Source organism: Typopeltis vanoorti, chromosome 22, assembly GCF_054136105.1.
Source record: "Typopeltis vanoorti isolate ZY-2024b chromosome 22, IOZ_Tvanoo_1.0, whole genome shotgun sequence".
Taxonomy (NCBI): Eukaryota; Metazoa; Arthropoda; class Arachnida; order Uropygi; family Thelyphonidae; genus Typopeltis; species Typopeltis vanoorti.
In genome coordinates, this window is record NC_143570.1 from 82358048 (window position 1) to 82381847 (window position 23800).

The 23800-nt window shown below is 35.1% G+C and overlaps 1 protein-coding gene across 2 annotated transcripts in view; it reads right to left on the minus strand.

Moving 5' to 3' along the window:
* The window catches only part of Idi (Isopentenyl-diphosphate delta isomerase), an 81183-nt gene extending 58970 nt beyond the window's left edge, over nt 1-22213 (minus strand). The window contains exons 1-2 of one of the 2 annotated variants that reach the window (XM_090411858.1): nt 22142-22213; nt 18744-18958 (exon numbers count right to left, since the gene is read on the minus strand). In XM_090411858.1, the coding sequence (XP_090267984.1) occupies nt 18744-18958; nt 22142-22167 (241 nt within the window). In that variant the 5' untranslated portion in view covers nt 22168-22213. Of the gene's footprint in view, nt 1-18743; nt 18959-21943; nt 22029-22141 lie in introns of those variants that run through there. The other variant, XM_090411859.1, reaches the window with a different exon arrangement.
* Nucleotides 22214-23800: the final 1587 nt, after the last annotated feature.

Consider the following 23800-nt stretch of genomic DNA (forward strand, 5'->3'; position numbering starts at 1 on the left):
GAATCCAAAAGTATTTTCTTACTTTAAAGTAAAGCAGAATTTTTAGATTGGTTGGCAAATCTACACCTGTTGGTTCAAATCCCACTGTAGCATGAACATTTGTATAAATCTTTTACGTAGTAGGTGATTTTCCACTCAAGAAATTACTAACCTTTCCTGACTGGAAAATTATGTTACGTTTCTTTATGCAGATCACTGCAATTTTTCAAAAACTGTGGTTTAACCTTAGGTGAACAAAAAACATCTCTACTTGAATATTAACATTAATTTAGATAAATACATATTCCAGGAAGGCAAATTTAGGATGAAAAATAAACAAAGAAAGAGAGTAAGTATGCATTGAATGAAAAAAAGATCCCTCCCCAAATTTTAGGAATAAGAGTATGCCATATTTAATCAGAGTGTGACAGTGCAAAACTAGAGATATTAAGGAGGATGAAATCAAACATGTGTATGGCCACCCCAGTGATAAATGAGTATGTACAGTAATGATTATGCAATACCAAAGGGGATTTCAAAAGTTTCCAATGTGAATGGGTTGGTAATGATATTACACAATAGGTAACTATGAGTACAAAGGAATGTTGAAATTTATGCACACAAATGCAAGAAGTATCAGGAATAAGGGCGAGGAGTTTTTGGCATTGGTCAGCTGAACTTGGACAAAAATTATAGGCAAGTAAGACCTGGTTGACTGACAGTGTTATAGTTACAGGGATGGAATGTAAAAGGTACTGTATTTTCTGGGAGGATAGACAGAACAAGACAAGAGGTGGGGGTATTGCTGATGATAGCTGAAGAATTACAACCAACAAAATTAGAAGTTAAAGAGGATTTTAGGTCTGAGAGAAATGGTTAATTCGAGGATGTTTGGTGGCAAATAATATAAAATATATACATTGTTGGGCACTGCTATGGACCAGGGTGAGGGTCTACAGGAAAATGTAGATATCATGTATCAGCAGTTTTTATCACAATGAGTGTAGGCTGAACAATTATTATAGGAGACATCATGGAAACGTCAATTAGAGGTAAGGCAAGGGGCATGATAAGATGGAAGTGGAATTTATAAGGGATAATTATAAAAATGTTATAGAGGACAAGGGGGTTGAGAATGTTGGATCTGATAATAGCATCAGAAGATATATCCATAACCAAAGTAGATACTCTGCTTCCAACTAGAGAGAGAGAGAGTGACCAAGTTATCTTGTTCTGGGAAGTTGCCAAATGTGAAATTCTCTGTCATTAAGATGTTGACAGAATGTTCAACTATAAATGGTGATAATGAGACTCAGGAGTCATCTTGGAGCAGTGCCATGGCTAGAGAAGCTACAAGGAATGCATGGCAAGTGGTCAGAGATTGCTTGAGAGTAACAGTATCAGACTGCATACCCAAGGACAGGAGGATAAACCACATTGGAATTAAATGGATGAGCAGGGATATAAAGCAAGAGTGGCAAAAAACAGAAAATATTGTGGAGGGATTCTCAAGAAAAAAGTGATCAGCATACTCATGAACTGTACAAAGTGCAAGCAAGAAGGGTGACTAGTACAATAAGAAATGCCAAATTAGAATAAGAAAGAATTAGCTAAACAAGCCAAAGGACTTGTTTAGCTAAACCCAAGAGTTCTTTCGTTATGTGGCAAGTAAGAGGAAAAATGACTATTGTAGGATGACTTTAAACAACGCTTGTAGCAAGAAGGTGACTGAGCCAAAGAAATAGTTGAGATGCTTAGTGAGTGATCATTTTGCAAAGGTGTATCATCCAGGTGGAGATGTTACACACACATATCAAAATTGAGGTAGATGAACAGGAGGTGTTCAGCATATTAAAAAATATGAATGTGAACACAGCAATCAGCAGTTAAGGGTCAAAGCTGTATAACTGAGAGGAGACCTCCACATAGCCTTTAAAGGAATGCAGAGAACCGACCAGGGCTTCTGACCTAATGTCCAATCCTCACCTTCTCGTGGTGCACCCTGTTGGGTTCTACCTGGATATTGAATGAATGAGGATGGGCTGGCAATTTGGGATTTAGCCGACCAAATGGCATTCTTATTGGCTTAAACCAAAATACAAAATGATGGTACCACATGACAAAATTTCATGCCAGCTGGGGCGTCGCCCGGTTAAACAAGGCCCCTGTTGTTTTCGTCAGGGAACCAGCGCAAACAGCGAAAAGTCAGCTACTGGAACAAATCTGAAAGCACACCTCAACTCAACATAACCAGAATTAAAGATTGGTATTATCAACATAAGAAGCCTGAATGGAAAGAAATGGAGCTAGCTGAGGAATTAGATAAGTACCAGATCAACATAATAGGGATGACTGAAACAAAAAAGACAAAAACTGGTGAGATCTTTCTGAGCAATAAATACAAAATGTTATATTCAGGCAATAACAATCAAAGAAAAGAAGGAGTAGCCATAGTATTCAACACAAAATACAAGGCTAATCTTCTTGAATGGAAGGCAATTTCAAGCAGAGTGATGTGGACAAATATGAGAATGGGGAACTGGACAATGAGACTTATTTGCGCCTATGGTCCCATAGAAGGTTCTGCTAAGGTAGAAGTGGAGGAATTTTTTGAGACTTTAGAGAAAGCAACTGACACAATGAAAAATGAAAAGTTGATGCTTATTGGGGATCTAAATAGCAGAGTAGGAAACGATTGTCAGGCATATAAAAATATTTTAGGAAAATTTAGAGAAAAGAGCAAAGCTAATAATAATGGCAAATACCTGTTGGATTTCTGCTCAGGACTGGTTATTACTAACACCATGTTCCAACATAAAAATTTGCACAAATTCATATGAAGAGAAGAGGCAAAGGAATAAGAAAAGTCTTCTCATTGACTATGTTATTGTTGATAGTGATGTTTTCTCCCTGGAGCAGTACACCAGAGTGACAGAGGATTTGAAATTGGAAGTGATCACTATTTAGTCTTGAGCAGGATAAAATTGAATTTCATATTGAAAAGAATAACATGTAAGAAAGTTTTAAAGCGAATAAAAGTTGAGCAGCTCTCAGATGTGAATGTAGACTGAAATACACACAGATTATTGAAGAAAAAATAAAAGAGTTTGAGGATAGGAACCATACCTTGCAGATTCAGTGGCAAGCCTCGAAGAAAACCCTAATTGATTCAGCCAGAGAGGCATGTGGTGAGGTTGTCTGCAAGGATAGAAAAATCAGAACTCCATGGTGGACACAGGAAGTTAAAGAGGCAGTGAAGGAAAAGAAGTAAGCATATCAGCAGTTCCTGCCAAATAAGTCAGCTTGTGCTCTTAGAGAATACAGAGACAAATGTAAGAAAGCTAAACACTGTGTAAAACTAGCTAAACAAAAGTCATGAGAGGACTTTGGCAAGAACATAGAAAATAAATATCAAGAAGGTGGCAAAATATTTTGGAGGTTGTTGAAGAAACTTAAAAATGGAGGAAAGAGTGCTGTAAAAGGAGTTAGAGATGATAAAGGTGACATGAAAACAGGAGAAAAAGATATCCTTTAAGTATGGAGTAATTACTTTGAAAAACTGATAAATGAAAGAAGCAGTGACGACAGCACAGTGGTAAAAAACAGTCAACAGGCATATAGTCAGGACTACATATCCATACTTGAAGTAGAAAAAACCATCAAAGGCTTGAAATGTCGAAAGGCAGCAGGAGTAGATGATATTCGACCAGAAATGCTGAAGTATGGTGGTTTAAAAATCTTACAGTGGCTGCACTACATAATTCTGAAAGCCTTGACAGAGGGAAGAATTCCCGATGATTGGATTAGAGCTCTAATCCAATATATAAATACCCATATATAAAAAGATAAATAAAACTGAATGTGAGAATTACAGAGAGATTTCCCTACTGAGTGTTCCTGGTAAGATTTATGTAAATATACTTGAGAAATGATTGAGAAAAATTGTGGAAGAAAAGCTTGGTGAAGAACAAGCTGGATTCAGGCCAAATAGAGGCTCTCAGGATCAGATCTTCACTTTACGACAAATAGTTGAAAAATCATGGGAATACAACAAAGATCTGTATTTAAGTTTTGTCGATCTGGAAAAGGCATAGGACAAGGTGCCAAGAGAGAAACTAATCAATACACTACAGTTATATGGTGTCAATGGGCATTATATCAACCAATACTTAGTCTTTATTTGAGTTGTAAGTCAGCAGTTAGAATTGAAGGAAGTACAGGAAGGTAGTTTAATGTTAAATCTGGAGTGAGACAATAATGAGACATTATCCTCTCTGTTATTCATTATCTATATGGATCACAATATGAAGGAAAATGGTATTAAACATGATATCAAAATTGGAGATGTTAATGTCAGCTCTTTGCAGATGATGTTATACTTCTAAATAAATCCGCTACAAGTCTGCAAGATTCTCTGACTAAATTGAATAGCTCTTGTAATAGATATGGTATGAAGGTCAGCAATAAAAATCAAAGACAATGAAAATAGGCAGAATCGTTGAAAATGTCAACTGCTTTGTGAACGGAGAACCTGTGGAACAAGTAAAACATTTCAGCTACTTCAGCACGATTTTTAGTGAAGATGGTAAATTAAATATAGAAATAGACAATAGAATCAACAAAGCTGGTATGGTAGGAAGTCAATTGAATAATAAATTCATATGGAATAAGAGAGAAATTAGTCGGAATACCAGTTTTAACTTATGGATCTGAGACCTGGGTCAGAAGTAAAATACTTGACCACAGATATAAGAGTCCTGAGAAATATTAGATGCATGAACAGATGGCATCAATGGCAATATCATATTAAAAATGAGGATATTAGGAAAGAATTTGATATTGGCAGCATCCAGGAATGCGTTAACAGAGCTAATCTCAGGTGGTATGGTCACTTAAACGGAATGGGCGAGGAAAGATTAGCAAAACAAGTGTTCTCTGGCAGGAAAACGACCCAGAGGAAGACCAAGATATAGGTGGATTGATACAGTACAAAGTGCCTTAGACAATAGAAATATAAGATCTGATAATGTTGGAGTCTTGACAAGTAACAAACTGATTTGGAGGAAAGTTGTAGATAGATAGTAACGATGTAAATTTTTCATGTAGTACTATTATATCCTGTACATCCCTTGAGGGTACATGGCAGGAATTTGATGATGATGACACAGCAGTAGGACTGGATGGCATATCAGCCCATGTGAATGTGTAAGAGAATTAACACTGCCTCTGACGAAGTTCTTCCAAAGGAGTGGGAAGAGGATAAGTTAGTACCACTGTATTAAGGTGGCTCCAAGACAGAGGTAGCAAACTACTGACCAGTTAATATATCAGGAGTGGTTGGTACAAAATTGATGAATGGTAAAATACATATGTGAATAGAGATGAGATACTCTATAGTGGGCAACATGGTTTTGTAAAGGGTAGGCCCTGTCTTAATAACTTATCCAATTCTGTTGTCACTTTATTATAAAATGTGAATAAAGGAAATAGCTATGCCATGATACTGTTGACTTTGTCAAGGCATTTGACAGAATATCACATGGAAAACTATTACAAAAGCTGAAGCAAATGGGAATCAATATGAGGATAGCAGCAGCATGAATGAGACACAAACACCAGAAAGTAGTATATGGTGGAGTGGAATCTAGGAGAATGATGGTGACTAGTGGAGTACCTCATGGTTTGGTACTAGGGCCACTATTCTTTAGTTTGTATATCAATGACATAGGAAAAGATTTAAGAGGGGATATTCATTATTTGCTAATGACAATGCTAAACTGGGGAGATCAATAGCTATAAAGGTGATGACAAATAGAGAACTAGGGACCATCCAATGAAGTTGTGTATGAGTGTGGTGGCTACTGCAGCTGTGGAGACTGGCAAGTGAGTGGAAATGGATTGTCAGAATTGGTTGCGAGTTCCCTGATGGTGAATGGATTCAAGGAGAGGTATGATAGGTTTTGTGTGTATAATGGTTAAATTGGATCTCCTACGATGAGTCTCCAGAATCCATGGAGATGCTGTAAAATAATAATAAATTGAGATTTATGTTGTGCAAAAAGAAGATAGGACTGTGTTTTGGTAGCAATGAAGGTGACTGGATTATCCTTACCACATCTAAGAATGATATATAAAAGTTTTTATGTAAGGAAATGGCTGCAGAATATTTTGAAGACTGGTATGTTTGGAGACACCATGATATTTATCAACAGTTGAAAGAATAGAGTGTGCCAATGTGAGCAATACTGTACTATGGATAAGGTTATTAGTTAGTGAGACAAGGCAATATTTAACAGAAAGAGAACAGGCGATTGAACAGAGCTCTGGAATGTTCCCATATTGGCAGGAAGCTATCCATTATGATGCATAGTGATCAATTAGCCAGTTTTTTGCCTATCGCAAATGACAGCAATATGCCTTTATACCACAATTGAACAAATGCTTTAGAAACATGAACAATAGAAGAGGTTCTCCAAACCTTAAAATGGCATGTATCCAGAAGTGGGTGTGAAGGCTAGGAGATCTGCCATGATCTAGCAGAATCCATACTGGAGTTGCTGATCAGATGTTTGGTCTCCAGGTAGTGAAGAAACCAACTGTTAATGGTGGTCATCAAGCTATTGACCACTGCTCTCTAACTTTTATCTTTCCTCCCCCTTCCCCACATATGGTCTGAATATAGAAAGCTGAATATAAAAGAACATAGAGGCTATAAAGGACAGGTATTAATTCTGGAACAACGCTTGATTGCAGCTAGGGAGATGCCAGTGAGACCATTGAACTTTTTGCTATCTAGGTTATTAAGACTTATGACACCACAGGAGACATGGTGCTTTGTTTCTGGCATGGTAGGAAATACTATATCTTGCTTGTTTATGCACAGAGCAGCAGTAGAAGAATGATGTCAAAAGGTCAGTGTTATATTTTAGTGTTGTTGCAGGTGCCAACAAGATGAAAAGAGATGGAAGTACAGATGGGCCAGTTAAGTCTGATGGCCGTTTGCAAGGAATAAGAAGGCATAACTCATTTGTACTGAAAGTGAGTTTTCTGCATTTGGCACTTTCAGATTTGGATTTTTTGTTGATTGTTTTGCAATCGACACATACTTCGATATAGACTTTGAATCAAGCTTGAGTTCTTGTATGAACTTTTCTCTTACTGGCTTTGTACAATTTGAACAAAGTGAAGATCTTCAAATTTAATGAGGATAATCTGATAAGCTCCCTCATATTGAGTTTACTGCTTCCATTCTTCTATCTAAATACTCGCTATCGCCCAGATCATCCCATTTGGTGCTGCTGTGCTAAATGATATTCAAAGTTGCTGAAATGAGAGACAGAAATGGTAATAAGATAATATGGCTATAATTCATTGGATTTTGATCTGTTGTTTTTTAAAAATTATCTACTTAAATGAAATAATAATAAAATGGAGTAAAAATTTACATCAAGGAATTAAACTTTCACCTACAGTTAACTTAAACACTCTCCTCTTTGCAGATGACCAAATAATAATTACAAATTCTGAAGATAACTTACAGAAAGCTATTTTAAATCTAAATGAGATATCCAAAGATTATGGTAAGATAATATCAACGGAAAAATCAAAAACTATGGCCTTTAAAGGACAAGATCCAGCAAGAACTAAAATAGTATTAGATAACAAGATCCTAGAACAGGTGAATTCATTTAACTACCTAGGATGTATGATCACTTATGAAAATGAAAAAGATATAAACATAAAAATTGCAAAATATTTAAAAATAACAGGTGTAATTAACTCCATATTTAAACCAAACCTAGTTCAAAAACAAACCAGGCTAGAAGTATACAATACATTAGCCCTACCAGTCTTAATGTATGGAAGCGAAATCTGGACAATAAAACAAAAAGACAAACAAAGATTAACAACAGCAGAAATGAAGTTTATGAGAAAAACTGCAAAGTATACCCTATTTGATCACAAAAGAAATGAAGATATTATGAAAGAATTAAACCAAGATCCAGTAATTGAAAAAATTAAAAAATATAAACATAGATGGATGGAACACGTTCAAAAAATGAAAACAGAAAGATTACCAAAACAAGCCTTAAAGTACAAGCCATTAGGAAAAAGAAAACCAGGACGTCCTCTTAAACGATGACTTCTAAGGCCGGAACAGGCCATACTAGGCCTAAATCCTTGATACGTATGATGATGTTTTTTAAAAATAAATAAACTGGCAGTACAATATTTTTCCTCCATTTGTCTGGTATTTTTTTTAAAAAAAGCTAAATGACATACAATTTCAACTCTCATATTTTAACTAATTCTGCATTTCTTTTCTAACTTTTCTTAAACTGAACACATTTTGTTATGATGTTATTTCTAAGCTGTCACCAACTCATAGGTTTTCTGGTAACACTACAATTCAGTCAAGTGTTCCTCCCAACATTTTTGTTTAACACGTTCATTGCCAATCACGCAATGCGAGTTCTCAACAAACAGCCGATCATGCGTTATCGCGTGAATGTCGCTAACTAATTAAAAAAATAAAAAAAATTTGGCCACCACACGTAATTCCAATTTTCAGCTTGGCAATGAAAGTGTTAAGGGTATGTTTTACTAAATCACTTAAGGAATTGACAATATATATATATAAGAATATAAATTAAATTACACTTTAATAAATATTTCCGATATATTTCGGCAACGTCACGTTGCCATCTTCAAAAGGAACTTACAAAAAAGGCACGTGCACGTAGACACTACAACACAGTAACTGAGAATGAAGTGAGGAAGCTATTATTCTCCTAAAAGTCCTGATGGAACCCCCTAGCAGGCTATGTAGGTGTTCTTGGCTGTTGGGCTGAAGGTCTGCTGATGTAAGCCTTCCAAATTTGGGGCAGTCTCATGCAACCAAATTTGTCGTGGTTTGGAGAGTTTCTTAGGGCTGAGGCTGATTCCATGAATAGTCTTTCAAATTTGAACTTGCTACAGCGTATTATTGTAGCTTTCTTCCACCGTATTCTGTGGCGTGTATCCAGAGCATGGTCTGCAAGACCAGAGTGGCTGTACTTGTGAAACCGGATGTAGTCCTTGTGTTCTGAAATTCTGATATTCGCTGTCCTGCCTGTTTGGCCAAAGCAAGACAGTTTACAGCTGCAAGGGACCTGGTATACACCAGGTAGGTCTAGGAGAAGTGGTTGGTCTATAGTGGAGCAGATAAGGATGCCAATTTTCTGTATGGTCTGTAACAGGAGGTCAAGTCATGTTGTTTTAAGATTTTGGTAATTTTTTCCGAGGTGCCTCGGATGTAAGAATGGTGATGGATTTAAAGTAATCCTTGTTGTGAAGGGGGGGAGGGGGGTTGTGGTTTGTTGGTTTCATTCATTCCATTACGTCACATAGTGCATGGCATTGATTCTCCCACATACAAATTAGCTAAACATTTGGCCAAAGTGCTCACACACTATACTGGCAACACACCATACACAAAAAACTCAGCCCACTTCAAAGCCAGCATAGAAAAACCTTACACTCCAACATACTGACATGATGGTCAGCTTTGACATCTCCTCCTTATTCACAAATGTCCCATTCAAGGAAACTTTAGAGCTAACCCAAGCTAAATTTCCTCCCAATATCTCAGCCTTATTTCAGTTCATAATGAACTCAGGCTATTTCGTTTGGCAGGGAAAATTCTACAAACAAATAGAGGGGACAGCCATGGGTTCACCATTCTCCCCACTCTTGGCCAATTTCTTTATGGAGGCCTTTGAAGAAAAAGCTTTAGCCTCTGCTCCACAAAAACCAACCATATGGCTTCGCTACATTGATGATGTGTTTGCTATTTGGCCACATGGCTCTTATACACTCCTCTCCTTCTTAACACACTTAAACAACCAACACCCCAGAATCAAGTTCACTCTGGAAAAAGAGGGAGGAAAACAATAGCCTCCCTTTCCTAGACACACTAGTCACCTGCCAGCCTGATGGAACCTTGGTTTTCTCAGTTTATAGAAAACCCACCCATGCAGACAGGTATATTCACTAACAATTCTCTCCCCCCTCACAACAATATGGAGTGGTGAAAACACTATACAACAGGGCTAAACTAATCTGTTCAAACGACAAGGCCCTAAACATTGAACTAAATCACATCCTCAACACTTTCTCAGCCAATGGCTACTGCCCCCCCCCATAAAATAAAAAATGAAACCAACAAACCACAACCTCCCTCCCCCCTTCACAACAATGAATACTCTAAATCCATCACCATTCTCTACATCCGAGGCACCTAGAAAAAAATTATCAAAATCTTAAAAAAACATGACCTCCTGTTACAGAAAATTGGCATCCCTTATCTGCTCCACTAAAGACCAACCACTTCCCCTAGACCTACCTGGTGTATACCAGGTCCCTTGTGTAAACTGTGGCCAAACAGGCAGGATAGCTAATATCAGGATTTCGGAACACAAGGCCTACATCTGGTTTCACAAGTACAGCCACTCGGGTCTTGCAGACCATGCCACAGAATACGGAGGAAGAAAGCTACAATAATACACCATAGCAAGTTCAAATTCGAAAGACTATTCATGGAATCAGCCTCAGCCCTAAGAAACTCTTCAAACCTCAACAAATTTGGTTGCATGAGACTGCCCCAAATTTGGGAGGCTTACATCAGCAGACCTTCAGCCCAACGGCCAAGAACACCTACATAGCCCATTAGGGGGCACCATCAGGACTTTTAGGAGAACAATAGCTTCCTCACTTCATTCTCAGTTACTGTGTTGTAGTGCCTATGTGCACATGCCTTTTTTTGTAAGTTCCTTTTGAAGATGGCAATGTGACGTTGCCAAAATATCGGAAATATTTATTAAAGTAATTTAATTTATATTCTTATATATACATTTGTCAATTCCTTAAGTGATCTAGTAATGCATAACCAACGTATAAGCTTGTATGAGAATTAAGGGTATGTTTATATACTCAATTCAACTCTTTGATTTCTAATTAATCTTTACATTTCTTCTGTGTAGCATAAAAGTCATGTTCAAGTTGTTTCGAATAGTTATCCCTGAATTCTTATTTTCAAGATTTTGTTACTACAGTAATCTACCATTCAACCACCACTAGATTTTTGTAGTTTCATTTCTTAGACTTTTGTTTTTATTTTTCTTCCCTTCATTAAATTTATCTTGTAGATATGATAATAGGCTTCTTTTTTCTTTTGGTATAAAAGTGTAACCTCCTCTAAGTCCATGTTCTTTTATGAAATCTTAATTTTCCAATAATTAACACATGGGCAGTTCCTATATCACCTGATGTTAAAACTCTGATACCATCATCAAATATGTTAAAATGCATCCTCAGGGGGGGGGGGTGTACAGGATATGATAGTACTACATGAAAAACTTACATCATTACTAACTTCCTATAATTTTCTTCCAAATCAATCTGCTACTTGTCAAGACTCCAAGATTATCAGATCTTATATTTCTATCTTCAAAGGCACTTTCTACTGTATCAGTCTACCTATATCTTAGTCTTCCTCTGCATCTTTTTTGCTGCCAACCTGGTAGAGAACACTTGTTTTGCTAACCTTTCCTCTTCCATTCTCTTTAAGTGACCATACAACTTGAGATTGCTCTGCTAACACATTCCTGGATGCTAACAATGTCAAGTTTTTTCCTAATATCTTCATTTTTAATATGATATTGCCATTGATGATATCTGTTCGCACCCCAAATCTTTCTCAGGACTCTCATATCTGTGGTCTCTAGTATTTGGCCAAGTGTTTTATTTCTAACCCAGCTCTCAGATCCATAAGTTAAAATTAGTTTGAACACTGTTATATAGCTATTTCAGTGTTTTGTCTAATTTTTCTCTTATTCCATATGAATTTATTCAGTTGACTCCCTACCATACCAGCTTTGTTGATTTTGTTGTCTATTTCCATATTTAATTTACCAGCTTCACTAAAAATTGTGCATAGGCAGCTGAAATATTTTACTTGTTCTATAGATTCTCCATTCACAATGCAGTTTTTCATTTTTTTTGTTTTCTTACTGCTGACCTTCATACTAAATCTATTACAACAGTTATTCATTTTAGTCAGGGAATCTTGCAGACTTGGATTTATTAGAAAGTATAACATCCTTCGCAAAAAGTAAAGAGCTAAGACTAACATCTCCAATTTTGATTTAAGGTTTAATACCACTTTCCTTCATAATGCGATCCATATAGAAAATGGATAACAGGGAATAATGTACATCCTTGTCTGGCACTAGATTTAACATTAAACCATCTTCTTGATTTCCTTCAACTCTAACCGCTGACTTACAACTCAAATAAAAACTAAGCATTACTTGATATAATGCCCCAATAACACCATATAATTGAGGAGCTTTTCTCTTGCACCTTGTCATAAGCATTTTCCAGATCCAGAAAACTTAAATACAGATGCTTTTTATATTCCCATGATTTCTCAACTATTTGTCATAAATTGGAAAGCTGATCCTGACAGCCTCTAAATGGCCTGAATGCAGTTTATGCTTCCCTCCCACAATTTTTCTTAACCATTTCTGAAGTATACTTGTAAATCTTACCAGGAACACTCAGTAAGGAAATAACTAATTCTCACATTCAGTTTTACTTCTCTTTTTATAAATGGGTATTATGAGAATTCTACTCCAATCATCTGGGATTCATCCCTTTGTCCAGGCCTTCTGAACTATGCAGTGCAGCCACTGCAAGACTTTTATTCCTCCATACTTGAGAATTTCTGGTCAAATATCTACTCGTGCTGCCTTTCCACATTTCAAGCTTTTCTACTTCAAGTATGGATATGTATTCCTGTTTGCATGCCTGTTGAGCGTGTTTTTTACCACTCTGCTGTCGCTTATTGTTTGCAATTGTTCGAAGTAATTACTCCATACATCAAATATATCTTGGTCTCCAGTTTTCATGTTACCTTTGTCATCTTTAATTCCTTTTACACTATTTTCTCCATTTCTGAGCTTTTTCAACATAGCCTCCAGGATATCTTGCCACCTCCTGATATTTATTTTCTATATTCTTACCAAAATCTTCCATGACTTTTGTTTAGCTTTGTTATATTTTTCTCTGTATTCTTTAAGAGCACAACCAACTTTTGATATGCTTTCTTCTTTTCCTTCACTGCCTCTTTAACTTCCTATGTCCACCATGAAGTTCTGATTTTTCTATCCTTGCAGACAACCTCACCACATATCTATCTGGCTGAATCCAATGTTTTCTTCAGGATTTGCCACTGAATCTCCAAGGTTTGGTTCCTGTCAAATGCTTTCATTTTTCTTGAATAATGTTTGTGTATTTTAGTCTACAGTTCACACCTGAGAGCTGCTCAACTTTTATTCGCTTTAAAACTTTCTTACATGTTATTCTTTTCAATATGAAATCCAATTTTATGGTGATCACTACCAATTTCAAATCCTCTGTACACTCTGGTGTTCAGCACCAATGAGAAAACACTATCAACAATAACATAGTCAATGATTCTTTTCTTATTCCTTGCCTCTATCCATGTGAATTTGTGCACATTTTTAATTGGAACATTGTGTTAGTAATAACCAGTCCATGTCCTGAGCAGAAATCCAATAGGTATTTGCAATTATTATTAGCTTTGATCTTTTCTCCAAATTTCCCAAAATATTTCTGTATGTCTGACAATCATTTCCTACTCTGTTATTTAGATCTCCAAGGATCAACTTTTTCTTTTTCACTGTCAGTTGCTTTTTCTAAAGCCTCAAAAAATTCCTCCCCTTCAACCTTTGTAGAATCTTCTGTGGACCATAGCCAATAATAAGTCTCATTGTCCAGTTCCCCATTCTGATATTTGCCCACATCACTCTACTGGATATTGCATGCTATTCAAGATTAGCCGCTTATTTAGTCGCTACTCCATTTCCCCGATGGTTATTGCCTGAATATAACATTTTGTATTTATTGCTCAGAAAGATCTCACTAGCTTTTGTCTTTTTTGTTTCAGTCAACCCTATTATGTTGATCTGATACTTATCCAATTCCTCAGCTAGCTCCATTTCTTTGCCAATCAGGCTACAGATCTTGAACTCTGGTGACGTTGAGTAGGGATTTGTTCTAGTAGCTGACTTTTTGCTGTTTGCCCTGATTCCCTGGCTAAAACAATGGGGTGATGCCCCAGCTGGCATGAAATTCTGTCATATACCATTATTTTAAATTGTGGTTTAAGCCAATAAGAATACGATTTGATCGGGTAAATCCCAAATTGCTAGCCCATTCTTTTCGTTCAGTATCCAGGTAGAACCCAACAGGGTGCACCACAAGAAGGTGATGTTTGGACATTAGATCAGAAGCCCTAGTCGGTTCTCTACATTGCTTAAAGGCTATGTGGTGGTCTACTTTCAGTTATACAGCTTTGACCCTTAAACACTCTACTCTGATATCCTGATACCTATCTTATTTATTCTCAATTCACTATTTTCTATTCAATTCCATTTTTGTTCATTAAATCATTGGTATATTCATAGTATTATTTAGTTCCTAATTTGTCAATTCAAATCTCCAGATATAATGACAATTTCTGTTTCATTTTCTCAAGTTTAGCTATTTTTTGTAGAATGTATATAATCCTCTTCAGGACTATAAACATTTATAAAATTTATTACATGAATGATTCTTTCTGATAGGTAGTATAATCTGAAATCTCAAATCAAAAAAAAAAAAAAAAAATCTGAAAACAAACCCCAACTCAACATCACCAGAGTTAAAGATCGGTACTATCAACGTAAGAAGCCTGAATGGCAAAGAAATGGAGCTAGCTGAGGAATTAGATAAGTACCAGATCGACATAATAGGGGTGACTGAAACAAAAAAGACCAAAACTGGTGAGATCTTTCTGAGCAATAAATACAAAATGTTATATTCAGGCAATGACAATCAAGGAAAAGAAGGAGTAGCCATAGTATTCAACACAAAATACGAGGCTAATCTTCTTGAATGGCAGTCAGTCTCAAGTAGAGTAATGTGGGCAAATATGAGAATGGGGAACTGGACAATGAGACTTATTTGTGCCTATGGTCCCACAGAAGGTTCTACTAAGGTAGAAGTGGAGGAATTTTTTGAGGCTTTAGAAAAAGCAACTGACACAATGAAAAAGGAAAAGTTGGTCCTTGTTGGGGATCTAAATAGTAGAGTAGGAAATGATTGTGAGACATACAAAAATATTTTGGGAAAATTTGGAGAAAAGAGCAAAGCTAATAATAATGGCAAATATCTGTTGGATTTCTGCTCAGGACATGGACTGGTTATTACTAACACCATGTTCCAACATAAAAATGTGCACAAATTCACATGGAGAGAAGAGGCTAGGAATAAGAAAAGTCTCATTGACTATGTTATTGTTGATAGTGATGTTTTCTCACTGGTGCAGGACACCAGAGTGTACAGAGGATTTGAAATTGGAAGTGATCACTATTTAGTCTTGAGCAGGATAAAATTGAATTTCATATTGAAAAGAATAACATGTAAGAAAGTTTTAAAGCGAATAAAAGTTGAGCAGCTCTCAGATGTGAACTGTAGACTAAAATACAGAAATATTATTGAAAAGAAAATGAAAGAGTTTGAGAACAGGAATCAAACCTTGGAGATTCAGTGGCAAACTCTGAAGGAAACATTGATTGATTCTGCCAGAGAGGCATGTGGTGAGGTTGTGTGCAAGGATAAAAAAATCAGAACTCCCTGGTGGACACAGGAAGTTAAAGAGGCAGTGAAGGAAAAGAAGAAAGCATACCAAAAGTTACTGGCAAATAAGTCAGCTTTTACTCTTACAGAATACAGAGACAAATGTAAGAAAGCTAAACAGTGTGTAAAACTAGCTAAACAAAAGTCATGGGAGGACTTTGGCAAGAATATAGAAAATAAATATCAAGAAGGTGGCAAAATATTCTGGAGGTTGTTGAAGAAGCTTAAGAATGGAGGAAAGAGTACTGTAAAAGGAGTTAGAGATGATAAAGGTGACATGAAAACAGGAGAAAAAGATATCCTTTAAGTATGGAGTAATTACTTTGAAAAACTGATAAATGAAAGAAGCAGTGATGACAGCACAGTGGTAAAAAACAGTCAACAGGCATATAGTCAAGACTACATATCCATACTTGAAGTAGAAAAAACCATCAAAGGCTTGAAATGTGGAAAGGCAGCAGGAGTAGATGATATTCGACCAGAAATGCTGAAGTATGGTGGTATAAGAGTCTTACAGTGGCTGCACTGCATAGTTCAGAAAGCCTGGACAGAGGGACGAATTCCCGATGATTGGAGTAGAGCTCTCATAGTACCCATATATAAAAAGGGAAATAAAACTGAATGTGAGAATTACAGAGGTATTTCCCTACTGAGTGTTCCTGGCAAGATCTATGCAAGTATACTTGAGAAACGGTTGAGAAGAATTGTGGAAGAAAAGCTTGGTGAAGAACAAGCTGGATTCAGGCCAAATAGAGGCTGTCAGGATCAGATCTTCACTTTACGACAAATAGTCGAGAAAGCATGGGAATATAACAAAGATCTGTATTTAAGTTTTGTCGATTTGGAAAAGGCATATGACAAGGTGCCAAGAGAGAAGCTATTCAATACACTGCAGTTATATGGTGTCAATACGGCATTATATCAAGCAATACTTAGTCTTTATTTGAGTTGTAAGTCAGCAGTTAGAATTGAAGGAAGTACAGGAAGATGGTTTAATGTTAAATCTGGTGTGAGACAAGGATGTACATTATCCCCTCTGTTATTCATTATCTATATGGATCACAGTATGAAGGAATGTGGTATTAAACCTGATATCAAAATTGGAGATGTTAATGTCAGCTCTTTGCTTTATGCGGATGATGTTATACTTCTAAATAAATCCGCTACAAGTCTGCAAGATTCTCTGACTAAATTGAATAGCTGTTGTAATAGATATGGTATGAAGGTCAGCAATAAAAAGACAAAGACAATGAAAATAGGCAGAATCATTGAAAATGTCAACTGTGTTGTGAATGGAGAACCTGTGGAACAACTAAAACATTTCAGCTACTTAGGCACAATTTTTACTGAAGATGGTAAACTAAATATAGAAATAGACAGCAGAATCAGCAAAGCTGGTATCGTGGGGAGTCAATTGAATAAATTCATATGGAATAAGAAAGAAATTAGTCGGAACACTAAATTAGCTGTATACAAGACTGTGTTCAAACCAATTTTAACTTATGGATCTGAGAGCTGGGTCAGAAGTAAAACACTTGACCAAAGACTATAGACCGCAGATATGAGAGTCCTGAGAAAGATTAGAGGCATGAACAGATGGCATCAATGGCAATATCATATTAAAAATGAGGATATTAGGAAAGAACTTGACATTGTCAGCATCCAGGAATGCGTTAGCAGAGCTAATCTCAGATGGTATGGTCACTTAAATAGAATGGGAGAGGAAAGATTAGCAAAACAAGTGTTCTCTGCCAGGTTGGCAGGAAAACGACCTAGAGGAAGACCAAGATATAGGTGGATTGATACGGTACAAAGTGCCTTAGACGATAGAAATATAAGATCTGATAATGTTGGAGTCTTGACAAGTAACAGACTGATTTGGAGGAAAATTGTAGATAGGAAGTTAGTAATGATGTAATTTTTTCATGTAGTACTGTCATATCCTGTACACCCCCTTGAGGGTACATGGCAGGAATTTGATGATGATGATGAGTTAAATATAAAAGAATGCAAATGATATTGTTCGTGCAGTATTATTGTTACTCCTGCTTTTGTTCTGTTTTCCTTACTCTACTGTATGCCATTACATAATTTTTTGTTTTATTATTAAAACACTTGATCAAAGACTAAACTTACACTACAGATATGAAAGTTCTGAAAAAAATTAGCAGAGTGAACAGATGACATCAATGGCAGAATCACAATAAAAATGAAGATATTAAGGAGAAACCTGATGTCAGCATTAAGGAATGTGTAAACAAAGCTAATCTCAGATGGTAATCACTGAAACAGAACAGGAGAAGAAAAGTTAGCAAAACAAGTGTGCACATGTGTGGCCAAGATGGCTGGAAAAGACTAAGAAGATGATCAAGATCTAGGTGAACTGAGAATAAGTAGCGCTTAAGAAGACTGAAGCATAACAGCAGACAATATTGAGTTCTGAAAGATAACAGATAAATCTGGAGAAAAGTTATCAATAGGAAGTCAGCACTACATGAAAAATTTACATTACAACTACCATAATATTCTGTACATTCCCTGAAGGTATTAAGAATTTGATGACAATGATAATCCACTTTATTTTTTAGCCAACTGTTTTACTGTTAGTAATCACCATTGTGTCTAAGTTTAGGATTATTAATAATTTGTTAACAGGTCTAATGGGCATTGCAAAAAAGTGAACTGAAAGGAGTTGATATCCATCTATTCATATACATAATCCTCACCAAAGCATGAAATGTATGTTTAATTTAAACATCAATAATAAGGGAAGGAATATCCAGTTCAAGTGTTATAATTGGAAATTACAGCAGTTGGACTGTTTCTCTTATATATCCTACTAAGCATATTTATTTGTGACCTTCATATAGTAAATGAACTTGGTATTTTGGTGAAGAAGCATATTTTAATGATAACTACTGTAAATTAGAATTAACCTAAAAAAAGGTACCTCTGATAAAACAAAATTTTAGCACAACAATTTGTTTAAAGTATGTTGTGATATGTTACAGATAACATACCTTTATTTATATTTTCCATCAGGTGACATTCCTTTTTAGTTCTAGCATCTAATGGGTTATCCAATTCATCAACTGTTATACACATTTCATCCAAAAGTTTTACCTGAAGAGGATCTAGCTCTGCAATATTCTCTTTAATGCTGGTATGTTGTTCTTCACTGTTATGAAATGCTCTCTGACAAATTCTGGACTTCTGGGACATCCTGCTTAAAAGCCTTAAAGTAAGGAAAATTTCAAAACAGGTATTACCACACACACTTTCCAATGTTATAAATTTTCCAATTCACAAAATAATCTATCTCTAATCTAGAGTATTTTAGTAATAAAGTGTGACAATTTTTGATTACTTGTATATGGAAATATGACTTCTGCATTACTTCTGGGTCTGGCTCCCACCGATGTGACCTCAATAAAGGTTGAAACCGGTCTGGGTAGTTGCCATTCCCATAATGCATACCATTATACTTGTCCGAAAGGTTATGTGTTTTGTATTATGGGATACTAAGGCAATTGACGTGAAGTTATTGCCTCCATATACAAGTAGCCGAGCCATGAACTTACTTCTTGAAAATTTTGTTTGCTTACACTTGGATAAAGGATGAAACCAAGAATACAATTTCTTGGTATCTTTAATTTATAATCAAAATAAGTTAAAAATTTTTTGTAATTTATAAAGCAGTTTTCAATCAGTAATAATTTAATATTAACAGTTGAGATCTTTATGCATGTATAAAAATGGGGATGTACAAAAAGTTACCAAAAATGAAGACATTTGAAGATGTGACAGATGCTAACAGAAAGAAACATGTTAGAAAAATTTAATGCAATAGTGTGGTGAAAGAAAGTACACTTTCTGGAAAAACAAATTATTTTAAAAATTATATGCATGAAAAAGAAATGCTTACTGTGTTATATAGCTTGGAACAAAATTTAGGGTGCATTCATTATTTTGGACTCTTTTTTTAAAAAATTTCTTTTACACCATGTAATAACTGGTCTTTGACAGTTCATATCTGTAAGTGATATTTGCACTGTGGAAGAAATGAGTGTTGCTTAAAATAAGTGAAACTGTTAAAAGTACAGGCATGCTAACTCCAAAAAATGACCATTTTGAATATTATTATTATTTTGAAGGCCAGTGGCAATAAAAGACATTTTATAAATGGCAAACGCTATGTTTATGAAAGCCATTTATTGATACTGACATTATTTTTATTTGGGAGGGGGGGGGGATTCCCAATATAATGTCTTAAAACCACTCCATGTTTATAATATGACTTCATAAAAAATGAAATGGTATTATCATAACTTTAAACAACTTAGTTTAGTATGCTATCCTCCTTTGAAATGAAATAGATAAATTTCAACTTACCATCGGAGGTTCAAATAACTAAATGAGAAAGCAACAGAAAAGTTGGTAGAGGAAGGTCCAAATAATGTAATTTTTTATACTGAATAGATAATCATGTAAACAGATATTCCCATTTATACACAGAAATGAAAAGTAAGCAAAGACAACAGAAGAATAAATTTCAGTTATAGAATGGGAGAGAAGTAAAGAAGTACAGCTGATTGCAAAACCTTCAGACAACTACTTCTAGAAAGCAGCAAAACACTCTACCTGAAGAAAGGAAGTCAACAACACAGTTACTTCTATATAATTCAATTTCAAGATGGCATGCAATTTTCTCAGAATCTATACAAAAACTAATTGAAATCTGTATCAAAACATGAGCATTGTGCTTATAACTGTATTCAGTCTAAAATACATAAAATATTAATCCTGTCATTAACAGAAACAGGATTAATAAAACCCTCTCAAATAATATTCAGTACTTTTTTCCCCCTTAAATAATTACTTCATCTTTTGTACAGGAAAGAAGTACCTAGGTGGCAACAGCATGAAATCCGCAAATTACTTTTTCTTTTAGTTCCAATTATCTGGCGAAGAAACATTACAGTAGCTAAAGAATGTAGATAATTTAAATGTTGTGGAGACTAGAACCACAAAAAAATTAACAAGTAGAAATGAATATGAAATTTTTGACATATATTTTTAAATCTTATCAAGACTTAAAACATCTTTTGTTTTCAGTATCTAAAGTAATTGTCACCAACACAACACTTATATACACTTAAAAGTAATAATAACAGACACCTATCTTTCCAACTTTTCTGCTGAAAATGAAAGAGCTATTTTTATGTATGTTTAAATATATACAGTGTAATATATCTGCAAGGGCTTACCCTACTAACATTTACATTAAAAAACCATCCAATATTTGCAACTCAAACTGAAAGTACTACAAGTGGATATTTACATTGACCAAATCTCCTTAATGCAATTAGGGCAGGTTTATGAAATAAGATAATAGAATTAAGTTAATAAATACATGAAAATGTATTGAATCTGTTGTATTTCCTTTGTTTAGTGTCTTTGGTTAGCTTGATTGCCCATCATAAAACTGATTCTAAAACTGAAAATTTTAGTACAATGCGTTCGTTGTGAAAATGATACTCTTCTTCCCAGTGCATCACAAATGTTTATTAAAACATTGAGGTCATCAAATTTATGACAACATACTGACCCAGAATGCTCATATGGCAATGTCACAGCCCTATGCAAACTTAGGACAAGTTGAAATTATACCGAATTCTGCATATTAACAATTTATGTTTATAAACAAGTTTAAAATTTTAAAATATTTAAGTATAAAAAAAATGGAGATATAAAACTTTGGACGCAAAATTATTGTTCAATGTTTACCATTAAGGTTCTACATGTAACAACATGCAATTTCAAAATTAGATCTGTAACTGGGAGAAATTTTAAAAACTTGACATATGAAAAAAAAAGAAACTAGAGTAATGTTGATGTGCATTTCACAACAAAACACCGCCACCTACTGCATCAAGTACAACGGTACTGAGAATATTTTTAGACATGATGCGAAAATTCCGGTTCTGAAATATGCATTCAAAATAAATTTATAGTTTCGAAAAAATGTTAACGTAAATCTAAAGTATGAAAGTTCGGGAGTTTTTGAATGGTATCAACATATACATTAGTGATCTTAGATTAAATGTGCTTTTGTTTACGTATGTATTTATTTTTTTGTGTACTTCGCATCGAATAAAGATGACTCAAATTCGACTTTATAGCAATATCTTCATCAAAACAGTTTTATACTGTAGCTTACGGTATCATGTCCTCAATAAGTTAACTCCTCTTGAACTATGACAACATCTTAGTCTTGAGAGCAGACGTAGATACTGGAACAGATTTATGGTGAGCAGGAAACAAAACGTACTACGTTAATTTTCGTAATTATAACTTTAACATTTGAGTATGAATACAAATCAAGTATATATTATATTAGGTAATAAAACTCACTTACTTTACATACTTCGTAACAGAACACATGTCTATCTGCTGGCACGTACAAATCTAACCACAGGCTAGTTTTAATGCTAATAACATGCAGCGCCACTCTGTGGTAGCTAACCCTTCATTCCTTGCAAGAGGCTGGTGTCTATTTACGCTCCTCCTCTGGCGACTATTTAGATCAGGGGTCGCCAAAGTTATTTGCCCGTCGACCCCTTCAAGCGTTTCTTGACCTTTTATCGACCCCCTATATTTTACTATTACGTAATTATAATAGGACAAGCAAAAAAAGACGCTTAAGTGAGTTTTTAGATTGTTTATTTTATAGTTATTGTTATTATTATATTACTATCACTGGTATTACTAGTGATATTAATAAACTACTGGTATTACTACCAGCGCTGCTCAACTCTTCAACATAGATTAGTTTAGTTCTTGAATAAATAACGATTGAATTATAATATGTATATTGATACATTTTAGAACATTAACGCTCACTTGTATGTCATCAACACCACCATACATATCAAGGATATCTCATTTAGGCCTAGTATGGCCTGTTCCGGCCTTAGAAGTCATCGTTTAAGAGGACGTCCTGGTTTTCTTTTTCCTAATGGCTTGTACTTTAAGGCTTGTTTTGGTAATCTTTCTGTTTTCATTCTTTGAACGTGTTCCATCCATTTATGTTTATATTTTTTAATTTTTTCTATTACTGGTTCTTGGTTTAATTCTTTCATAATATCTTCGTTTCTTTTGTGATCAAATAGGGTATACTTTGCAGTTTTTCTCATAAACTTCATTTCTGCTGTTGTTAATCTTTGTTTGTCTTTTTGTTTTATTGTCCAGATTTCGCTTCCATACATTAAGACCGGTAAGGCTAATGTATAGTATACTTTTAGCCTGGTTTGGTTTAAATATAGAGTTAATTACACCTGTTATTTTAAAATATTTTGCAATTTTTACGTTTATATCTTTTTCATTTTCATATGTGATCATACATCCTAGGTAGTTAAATGAATTCACCTGTTCTAAGATCTTGTTATCTATTACTATTTTAGTTCTTGCTGGATCTTGTCCTTTAAAGGTCATAGTTTTTGATTTTTCCGTTGATATTATCATGCCATAATCTTTGGATATCTCATTTAGATTTAAAATAGCTTTCTGTAAGTTATCTTCAGAATTTGTAATTATTATTTGGTCGTCTGCAAATAGGAGAGTGTTTAAGTTAACTGTAGGTGAAAGTTTAATTCCTTGATGTAAATTTTTACTCCATTTTATTATTATTTAATTTAAGTAGATATTAAAAAGAGCTGCTGAGAGGGGACATCCCTGTCGGACCCCTTGGTTTATCTCTCTTGTATATGATAGCTCGTGATTTAATCTTATTTGTATTTGATTATTTTCACATATACTTGTGATAGCTTTTAGGATATTATTTGGTATTTGTCTTTCTTTTAATTTGTATGTCGATGCGCAAAAATGAGAGTGGGATCGAATACTTGTAAGTATCAGTAAATAAGAACCATGCACGTGTTGCAATCTCGCTCCCACTGCGCCGCCCGGCAGGAACCACCAACATCCGTTTATTGATAAATACGTCATTTTGGCCTACTTGATTGGCCTCAGTAACTATTTTTACGACCTTACTCCATCTTACAGGTCCTATTCATGG